The sequence below is a fragment of the Rutidosis leptorrhynchoides genome, chromosome 3, assembly GCF_046630445.1.
Source record: "Rutidosis leptorrhynchoides isolate AG116_Rl617_1_P2 chromosome 3, CSIRO_AGI_Rlap_v1, whole genome shotgun sequence".
In the NCBI taxonomy this organism is placed as follows: domain Eukaryota; kingdom Viridiplantae; phylum Streptophyta; class Magnoliopsida; order Asterales; family Asteraceae; genus Rutidosis; species Rutidosis leptorrhynchoides.
This window is the reverse complement of record NC_092335.1, coordinates 218,658,591-218,669,716: the sequence shown is the minus strand read 5'-3', so window position 1 is coordinate 218,669,716 and position 11,126 is coordinate 218,658,591. Positions and strand designations below refer to the sequence as shown.

Below are 11,126 nucleotides of genomic sequence, written 5' to 3'. Positions count from 1 at the left end.
ACTCTTTATCATTATTTGGTACAAAAAAATTTTAAAATCGTTATAGATAATAAAATACTAAAAGTAACTTTTTAAGATGATTCTAAACATATTAAATAAGAAAAAATTGTTGAAATGGTCTGATTTGTAACAATGCTGATTTAGTCCCTGTGGGTTTTTGACGTATTTCGTCCCTGTGGTTTGCATATGTTAATGATTTCGTCCCTCTGACTTACGGTCGTCAAAAAATATTTAATATGGCCGAAACGGACAATTTTATTTATGCGGTGTCGTTAGCTCGCAAAACGTCGGAATTAGTTATCACAAGGGAATAATGGTTTTATTATTTATATTTAGCTAAGTTTTCCTAGCTATATTTCACCTACTTAGTCTTCCTTTTAACGAGTAAGTGGTAAGTATAACTTAGGTTCGTATTTTTGTAAAGTTTGATCAGTAATGTGGGACAAAAGTGCCTAAATAGTTAACCCTGTCGACAAGTGGTGATAGATTAAACTTAACTAAGGTAATATAAACTATAAAGATAAAAATGGATAGATATGTGTTGGATAATAGGTTTTGAATGCCCGGATAAACCTTTGAATCGTGTAGTCACTTTCGCGATAAAGTATTTCGACCCTATACATATATTGCCTTAGGGTCACACGAAATGTTTATTCGGGATAAGACAAAGACACAACTCCAATATAGACAATTAAAATTGGAAGTCAAGAACATAGATAATTTGTATATTGTGAATGATCAATTTTTCATCATCTAGAAAATGAGACAATTATTCTCTATTTATAGAGAGTGAAAGATTACCCCTCTTGGTGAAAAGGTATCATGAATGGTGACACCTTTTGAACTAAAAGGTACCATAAATGGTCACAACTTTTCTTGAAATGGTACCATGAAAAGTTAAAGTACTTCATATGAAATTGTACCATTTCATGAAAAGCTTACACTCATTCATTAATAGTTGTCTTTTGGTCAACTCAGTACTCGTTGAGAACCATTGTTCTACCCGTTTTATAAGGTGACGTGCAACAAATCTCCCCTTAGTTAATTGCGATATTTCGAATCGGTGACTTGGTGTTTAAGGTCCCAACTCAGAAACAAACCGGTAAAGTAGATGAACGTTTAAACAATGAACTCATTTGATTTACATTATAACACGGCGTTACAAAAGATGAACGCGAATTAACAGATCCCCGGTAAAGTTGAATCTAGCTAAGAAAAAAATCTAGCTAAGAAAAAATACTGAGTTATTGACGTGCAAACCAAATTAGACAGTTTTGTTGCACTTGGTGCAATAGATTGAGAGTAGACTTCAGGTTTCAAAAGCATATTAGCACACATGATATAGGAATAAATGATATTAATAGTATCTTATTAAAAGAAAAACTTTTCTTAAACATAAACATACCAGTGTTTATATAATATATAATATATACTCCATAACCTCCATATTAAAATTTAAAAAATGATATATACAAACTCAGATGATTTAAAATCTGATACTCCGTATGGCATTATTATGAAATATATACATTAAATAAAGCACATATATAAGCCTAACAACTTACAGTTCAAAACTCAATTGCGAAAAAATGTAAATAATTGTTCAAAATGTATTGCACACAAAAATAGATATGACATTATGAAATTCAAGCAAATACATGTTTAGATATGAAAAAAAACCATGAGATCAGCAAGTAAAATCTAGATGCTCATTTGAATCTTTAAACATTGCTGCAAGTTAGTCTTTTTAGCGTCGATAAAATTAAAAACAACGAAGGATCGTAAAACCCTCCTATAACGTATATATACCAACCGCTACCCATAATAAAAATCTAGCCTTCTTTCTAAAGATAAAAACGAGCATCTTTACTTATGATCATCATCTAAATAAACTTATCTAACCTCAACTTTTTATTGATAGTTGCAGGACGAAAGTTCTCTAGTCGAGGATTAGAACCCGTAACCAGATTGTTCAAAAACGGGTCGCCCTTTTCCGATTTAATGGTCTCGAGAATGACTCCAAGAACATCGGCTGCATGACCCGATTCCACAAGTTGTCCTTTTTCTTCCCCGCCTTCGTATATCATACGCCATACTTCGGTATACGATATCACGTTTTCTAGAAGTATTTTTGCAAATATATGACCGAGAAACTCTGCTGCTAACGGTGCATCGTACACCACGTCCTCCAATGTTGATAAAACCATTTCAAATCTGGATCATGCAACAGGAAACATAAAACAGTTATTATTAAAAGTTAATTATCTTGAATAATGAAAAAAGCACGTTTGTTTATGTACGGATGATTTACCCTTTAACAAGCGAATCTCGACTTAAGATTTGGTCATGAGATTTAGCGAGATTGATGAGGAGTTTGGTGAGGGAATTACGTTCCTCTGCTTTCCTCTCGAAAGAATTGTTGACCCAAATGGATATCATCGATGGGTAAAAACCGGGTGCATTTAGATCTTTCATGCACATAGCAACTTCCTTTTCATCTCGCGCACTAAAAAAGAAACAAAACAATTTATTAAAATTCCAGTTATTAGGATAATAAATGTTGTTATTAACCCATAAAAGGGTTTAAAAGCTTGATAACATAAAAACATACCTGTAATACTCCTTAATCGCTGCTTCAGACAGATCACGTAAACGATCCTCAGACAAAACCTTATTATCAGTAGGACCACTTTGCGGGGGAGTCGACACTCGTGTTCGTTCCATCGGTGACGGCTGATCGAACCCGCGCCCCGAATTCCACATATCCCGATTACCATAACTCATGTTATGTTCCTGCATGTTAGACAAATCATAACCGGGTCGGGGCGAAATCCCCCTTTCCGACATGTATCTAGCCGCCAAATCCTCTCGCGGTGTGTAACCAACTCGTTCATGAACCGAACCATAACCATTGGGCCCGGGCCCACCAATTATAGAGGACGGTTGACCCCTAACCGACATCCCTCTAGCTAACCCACCTTGCGGCCCAAACGTAATATTATCATCACCCATTGGTCGTAACGGAACCGGTAAAGTAGTTGGTTCAAATCGTAAATCTTGACCACCGAAACTGCGAAGTTGTTGGGGTGGGCCCCGATAACCACTCATTTGCGGGTTCAAAGGTAAAGCATTTGACGGGTTTCTCGGCCCGAATTCCATCGGACCGCCCCGTCTAGTCGAACCCGGGTTAAAACTAGGCCCACGGGACAACCGACTAGATTGAGCCTGGCGTTCATTAGCAGCATCTCTATGCACTTCTTCAATCTTTTTTGGACCTTCAACCTTCCTCCTTTGTTGCCACTTGTTCTTTCGAAGGTCAATTGCGTCTTTTAACATGAACCTAAGTCGTGAAGAAAGATCCATATTATTCGATAATTTCAACATCATATCAAAATAATAATCCATGTGTTCTTTAGCTCTCGGGTGATCAATCATCTCCCCAATCGTGCTCATTAATTTGCATAACGCCTCGATGTCTTCCTCATCGGGGTTTTGATGTTGACCTTGACCTTGACCCAACAACTTCTTTATACACTCGTGCATGATTCTTTCGGTCAACATTTTTTTCTTGTATAATTCACCGATCAATCGGATATTTCCGAGCATACGTCTTCGGGCTTTGACCCGTTTTTCCTCGCGCTCTTCGTCCGTTTGTTTCACTTCACCTTCTTCTTCGGTTCGATTCGCTTCTTCTTCTTCTCGAACTCCTCGTTCAAATTCCTCTTGACATTTATTTAATAACAAACGTTTAAAAGTAACTTTTTCCTTATTTTCACCTGTAAAATCGGGTAATTCCATGGATAATCGAGCACAAAAGTTGGCGTACATTTCGACAAAAGTCGGTTCCATCAAAGCCTTGTCGAAGATTTGACCAATCACGCCAGATAAAGTATTCGAATTGTCGATGTTGACTTGTTTAACTTGCTCAAACAGTTTTTCGAAATTCTGCGGAGTCAACTTATTAAGTATTCCTTTCAGTTGTCTTTGTTTCGCTTGCTCCTCGTCTGTTACTTTACCGACTTCGTATTTCCGTTCAGCTTTATGCATCGCTGGTGTATTATGAGGAGACGGCATTGGGCTTTTTTGATAACCAGTAGCACGGGCCCACCTGTCAGAATCAGCGTTATTACGTTGCATATGTGGACCAGGGGACTGCATTAGCATCTGACCTGGCGAAATGCCACCCATGTATTGACCGGGTGGTTGACCACGTGGGGTCCGTAACACACCATGTGTTGCTCTTCCTAAATACGCCTGCATATCAACTCGTGGGTCCCAACCCGGTTGAATCATGGGGCCCGGACCTTGTTTCCATTTATCTTCAAGCCCTATGTTACTCGGTCGACGATCTAGCCGAGCACCCGAGTTCACCGCCCTATCACCGCCACTTCGACCCGGGCTAGGATACGAATCACGACCCGAATTGACACCCGACCCACCAAACGCTTCTGAAATATCATTCGTGATTTCGAAACCTTCCGGAAGATCGGTACAGTGATCCGAGAATTTCAGTAGGAAGTCTCTGGAATATTTTTTTGTCATTCCATCATTGTCTTCCTCACTGTTCTTAAGTTTCAACCCGGTTTCCATTTTGGGACCCGAAATGTCTGCTGCATCCTCCCAATCATCGGGCTCGAATTTAGCGGGCCCACGTTTCTCAACGAAAGACGAAACCTCTCTTTCCGAAGACTCCACAGGAGCGTTTTCGGACGATGACGTTTCTTTCTTTTCTTCTGGACGTTTGTAAGCGTTGTAGAGATCGGAAGCGGTCCCACGAGCATCAGCGTTTTTCAAAACATCTCTTCTTTTCATTTTCCCCTTACTTGTACTATTATTATTATTACCCTTGATCTTACTAGAAGATGGAGAAATTAAACCGGTGGTTTCGGGTTCAGTAGTCAAAGGTGGGATCTCGGGGACAGAAACTGAAACAGAAGGTGAGTCCTCGTTTAACGAGACTGGTTGTTGACCGCTGACTTGTTCCACGTCGAGGTTACTTAAACGGTCATTCAAATCGGAAACCTGATCACCGTGAACCGTGTTGGTAACTGATTCTGATGATTTATCGTCGATATCATTTGTAGGTTCATTTTGTTGTACAACGGTTGCATCAGAAACGGGGATATCTGGAATTTGGTCGGAAACATGTTCTTTGACTTGTTTTTCAGCAACTGGATCCTCTGTTTTTGGGGAGTTCTCAGATTGAGTTTCGGAACCGATAACTTTGGCGGAGTCAAGACCCTTTTCGGTGGTATCAAACTTAGAAGCAGACTCATCAGACGACGTTAACTTATTGCTTTCCATAGATACAGTTAAAGGCGTTGATGATTCCTGAACAACAGACGATTGCGCATCAACCTGTGAATAGTAATAGTGAATAGTTAAAGTCAACAACTATAACAATAAAAAGAAAAAAATGAAACCTCTTAAAGGATATTTCATGCATAAATACCCCAAAATCAAATACAAAATAAATACAATATCTTAAAAGGTGAGATGTCAAATGAGTTCTAGTAATCCAACAAATAAAACCCACCCAGAGTATATTTGTAATACATCAAACCTCCAAAATCAAATTAATAGAGGGAAAAAAAAAAGATTACAACTTTAAGAATATACATTTAGTAGTCATACTTGACACAACCATTGATAATCTTAAATTTTTCATGTAAGACACGTGATTCAGGTCAACCCAACAAGACACGTTCTGAAATAACAAACAAGGTTATACATTTTTATTCCCAACCCCATATTCAGAGGCACATATTCACAGATGACTGGATCTTTTATTAAAAAAATTAGCATGTTTTCATATATAAATTATGAAAATACCTTATCTTCAGGGATTGACTGGATCTTTTCAATGGACTGCTTCTCTTCCTCTTTAAAAGAACCGGATTTATTAACCGCCAATTCATTTGCAGCTTCAGATGCACGATTCACAGATGTCGTGGAGTCCTTGATCGGAGCAGGCGGAGAAGATGATGTATCGTTCGACTTTTCGGGTTGCGGTAAAGAGCTTCCAGCAATTGTCTCTTTACGAGTTTGACCGGAGATATCAACTTCTACACCCGCCTTTTGATTATTAGAAATCTCAGTTTTGTCAACAACAGCCTTTTCCGGATGCGAACTGATCGCCGGTTTAACTGTCACTTGTTTAGATGCCTGCTGCACAAAGAACAAAATATACCCAAAGACCTCATAAGCAAATATCATTCCTTTAGGTTAAACAATAAAAATTGATACTCTTATTATGTATCGACTTCGTAACAAGGTTGGAGAAGACGAAGACGAGTCGGTCAGGACCTTGAAAGGTCGAGACGGTCAAGACCTCAAGGCCGAGTCAGGACTGAGTCAGTTGAGACGGGGTCAAGAAGAACGTTGACCAACGTTGACTTTAAATATAAATATATCAAACATAAATATTTCAGAAAAATAAATTATTTACAAATAAGATGACGTGCTGTTAGTTTATATAATATGTATGTTTTTTATTATGTTATCTATCTATCTATATCTATAATATAATTAGTGTATTTATTAATTAATGTTCAAAGGGGGTGTTGTTTTTCCTAAGCTAATTGTTAATGGCCTTGGGATTTTTGTTTATACTAGAACAAGGCCATACAAAAAGTCAACTTTTGACCAAAGTTTACCCGACTTTAAACCCTTTGCTCGACTTATTAAACGTTTTTCTTTGAATCAGCACGCGCTGGTCACCAAACCACCGCAACGGCCATTTGCAACCATGCTTGATAATACATTAAAACAAAAGCAACTAACCTGATTATAAAACCTTGGTGGCTGGGAACCAGGAGCGTTCTGTGCAGCGCCAGGTGGCGGGATAAAAAGTGGACTAGCGTTGTAAGAATTATGAAAATACGGGTGACCAGATGGGAAGGAGGGAACCGCTTGTGACTGAGGCGGTCCATGAAGGTGTGGTCGGGGAGGCCCAGACGTCGCTCCATTTAAATACCCGTCAGCCCGTTTACCCAACTGCAGCTCTTCATGAGTCTCTGGGTGAGTAATCTTTACAGCTCTACGTGTACTACCGAAACTCATATTTCCCATTGGACCTTGTTGCATTTGCTGTTGCTGTTGGTATTGTGGGCCTAACCCGATACCCATATTCATATTACCAAACGGTAGACCTTGCGTTTGATGAATCATCCCTTGATGATGATGATGGTGTTGGACGAATACTTGCGGCGGGACTTGTGGTGGGTTACCGACAGATATATGCATCGGGTGTGGCACCGGTAACGATGTATTGGGCATGGGCTGTGATTGTAATTGTGGATTGGGCCCACCGAACGGGATATGAATTGGAGATTGGTGAAATGGCATTTGCATCGATACGGGTGGAATCGAAGGCATAGGTGGACCGGTAGGTTTTTGAGAGAGTGGTGTAACGTGAGGAGCTGATGGTGGTACTTCTTTTTTATCTTTTGAGGTTGGGCGTGGCTCGTTGACGTTAGGTTTATCGACGGGCCCCACATCTTTTCTTGGTACTTGTTGTTTTGGAACAGTAGATGGATTTTGAATTGTAGTAGCTTTTATGGATTCAAGACGAGCCTGCAAGATAAAAAAAAAGTGTCACGACATAGCAAGTTTCAGTTTAGTTGGGAATAATTGCGAAAAAGATATAATCATAATGTTCATATGTGAATAACAAGAATACATGTTCTTTCTTAACTACTGAAATATACATACTTTGGCCAAAATGTATACTATATTCAAATATGATAATGGTCATACTAAAGTCAAATATTGAGAGAACGAGAAAGCATACCTGAGCCCGTTTTTGCTCATCCATATTTGGTGGAGCCGAGTTGGTTCGAGCGGGTACCTAACCACATATAAATAGTTAGTACCCTTTAAGCATGTAATATAAAACATGCATGTATACAAACTATACTATACACCGAGCCATGCAAATTACCTGCATTCCATTCATAACACCGGGACTAATAGACCCAAATTGAAGCGGAAATGCCCTAGAAGCGTCACCAGAACCTAAGCAGAAATATAAAACGCGTCAAGAGAAGACTTGTGTATACATTTCTTTAACAACTTACGCTCAAGTCAGGATTAAAAACAAAATCATCATTCCGTTTGGTTGGCTAAAGTGATATCGTATAAAGACGGATCAGATAACTTTTGTTTAAATACTAACTTTACCATTTACAAAAAACAGGCAGTATAACTTATATTTCTTTAAGCAAAAAAAAAAAAAGTAAATTTTGAATCTTTTTAAAATGTATATAACAAAGAGGGTTGGGTTAGGTTATATAGAGTACATAAATAAAACCAGTATAAATAGTAATCATATATTCTAATCAAACAGCCGTCATTTTACCCTTTATAGGGGTGGCGGGGGCATTGGCACCAGAACTGGGAGGAACCACATTACTTTGTGGAGCCTTTGGTAGGCCAGGGGTGCTCTTCTGGACTGACGTATTAGCCGACTTTACAGGAGCACCTGTCAATGAAGCATCGGGTGTACCTACAAAATTAGTATATAAGAATAAACAATACGGTTAACAAAGTGTGTACAAAGTGCAGTTAATAAGTCTAATCACCTAGCTACTACAACTATAAATTTAGAGGTGATAAACGTTTCTACTGTATTACTTCAATACAGTTACCATTTACAGACTCTTAAACACTTCCAACAGTAGACTGGGAGATATGATTGCATATTAATCTCCAAGTTAAGAAAAGGTGAAAACTTCATAGCAACTCAGATACAATTACTAGGCTGTTTAAAATAGTTTATTCCATATATAACATATTAATCGATTCAGAGAAAGGTGTTCAAGATTTCCATACTCAAAGCATCACTTTTTGAATTCCTATATATCTATAATAATATAAAGTCACCTCACTAACAAAAAAACTATACAAATTGAACGTATAGATATGAATGGACAAAGTTTAATTTTAGGCTCCGACAAATCTACAATCACAAATATCAACAACAAGTTGCTAATTACAGCACAGTTCCACCATGTTACATTCATGATAATCGACAAATATCACATATTAGTCTTTTATAATTTAAACAAATCAAAAAAGCTCACATATTTACAGTAGCTAGTTGCTACAACAGTAAGATATACAAGATCAATGTAATTTGCAAATTACAAATATACCTCCTAATGAAGCTTGAACTTGTGCACCATTCTGTGGGGCTCTACCTCCTGTAGAGGGATTCGGATACGAATTTACATTCGGGTTAGGACCAGTTCCCCTACCCTGTGCTCCTTGGGCATTACTAACCACTTTCTTAAAGCTGAAAAATAAATCAAAATATTAAAACAACAAACACAATTACAAAAGTTCGTATCTTTATTAAACAAATAAAAAAAAAACCCTAATTTTATTTTTTTACCTTTTACCGGAATAAGCAGAGGATGGAGGGGCGGTGGTGGAAGTACCTCCGCCACCCTTCCCACCGCCACCACCACCGCCGGAATAATTCCTCGGCGAATTCGGATTACCGGATCGACCCGATCTTCTGTACTGTGAAGGCTCGTTTTTATCACCTCTTGATTGATTGACGGACATAAATACAGTTATTCACGAAATTGCTTTTCAATCCTTTTTATTCTTCTTTCAAACAAACGAAAATTAAATTAAAAAAAATAACTCAGATCTCTCAAATTAAATAAGAGAAAATTAACGTATTAACATTACATACATTACATAAATAAGAGATAAAAAGATTGTGGCTTTATAATGAATGAATTATGAATTACTTACCGGAAGTGATAGATAGAGATAGAAAGTATGAAGAGAAATTAGGGTTTAATGAGAAAAATTGGGAAACATGATGAAAGAGGGAAATAAATAATAAATAAGAAAATAAGAATAGTGAGTTAATTGAGATTGTAAAAGGAAATATAGGTTTATTTTAGGAATTAGGAGATCGAAAAAATCCGCCCGAATGGGTCGGTTATCTACCGAAGAACCCTTCGTATTATGGGCCTTTCATGAGGGGTAAGATTGTAACTTTCGTATTACTAATTTTTATTTTGTTTTTTTACGTAAAACGAAAAAAATAAATAAATAGATAAAAAAAATTAATTGAGTGTCGTTAAAAGGATTCTACGATCCAACTATATCACCTAGCAAACATATCTATTAAATCAAATCTTGAACAACACTCCAACCGAATATGAATAAAACAAATAACGAACCATTTGAAACATTGAAACGTTAAAATAAGTAACTATATTGTCAAATAAATGTTATCACTATACAATGATTTAGTCAAAATGTAAATTTCAATCCGACTGAATGAACACAACCGATGCAACGTTCCAACGTGACACCTAATGTATATTTCAGTCGACTAGGCTAAAGTGTTCACCGAAATGCAAAATGCAAAATACTCGCGACTATCCCGACTCAATATTTTAAACACGATTTTCGTGCAAAACCATTTTTTTACATAAATGCTTCCACTATTGAAAGATGACTATCAATCTAAGAGTGCGTTTGATAAAATTGAATGACTAAGCGCTTAATGATTCAAAAGATCTGAATAATTTTGATTTTGAATGAAAATAAGTTGTTTAATAGTTGTTTCAAGTAAATAATATATATGAAATAAAATTACCATACTAACATTTTAAAAATAAATAAATCAATAGACTTGTTTTCTAGGTATTCTTATCCCATTCCACTCATAATTGTCACCCTCACATAAATTGGATCCCAAATAAAAAAGCTATATAAAATATAAATCTACATTAGTTGGTTATATAAACAATTTAGACGATAGATTCTTTAGTTGCTAGTCCCTTTTTTCGGGATTAAAGTTCATTAATATATAGAGATCAAACTTGAACAATTTTGTTGTGATTAACAAAGAAGTAAAGCATTGAATAAGATAAGTCAGCGATGTCACCACACATAAAAGTAGAAAGAGATTTATAGCAGTTTGAGAGTATGTTAACTCTTTTCAAGAGAGTGTATTTTCACTATATTTATTTAATTAAAAAAAATAGTCCATAAATAACCCAACAAATATTAGTTTTTGAGTAGTTTCATTTTAAAGAAAGATAAACGAGAGAAGAGTGCAAAATTTTATGGACAACTTAAAAGCATGAAGTTTTCGT

At 36.8% G+C, this 11,126-nt stretch overlaps 1 protein-coding gene across 3 annotated transcripts; it reads right to left on the bottom strand.

The window, feature by feature from the left end:
• Nucleotides 1-1,613: 1,613 nt before the first annotated feature.
• LOC139902780 (eukaryotic translation initiation factor 4G-like) lies at nt 1,614-9,864 on the bottom strand. Of its 3 annotated transcripts, none has more exons than XM_071885389.1 (11): nt 9,766-9,864; nt 9,395-9,615; nt 9,156-9,295; nt 8,360-8,506; nt 7,943-8,016; nt 7,793-7,849; nt 6,784-7,575; nt 5,833-6,168; nt 2,612-5,358; nt 2,312-2,506; nt 1,614-2,214 (listed from the first exon to the last, which is right to left on the bottom strand). In XM_071885389.1, exons 2-11 carry the CDS (start codon nt 9,568-9,570, stop codon nt 1,884-1,886), a joined length of 4,995 nt encoding a protein of 1,664 aa, XP_071741490.1. In that variant the 5' UTR covers nt 9,571-9,615; nt 9,766-9,864; the 3' UTR covers nt 1,614-1,883. The 3 variants fall into 3 exon arrangements, with proteins under 3 accessions (XP_071741490.1, XP_071741492.1, XP_071741491.1); XM_071885391.1 differs by having other exon boundaries at nt 5,833-6,165; XM_071885390.1 differs by having other exon boundaries at nt 9,395-9,612.
• Nucleotides 9,865-11,126: the final 1,262 nt, after the last annotated feature.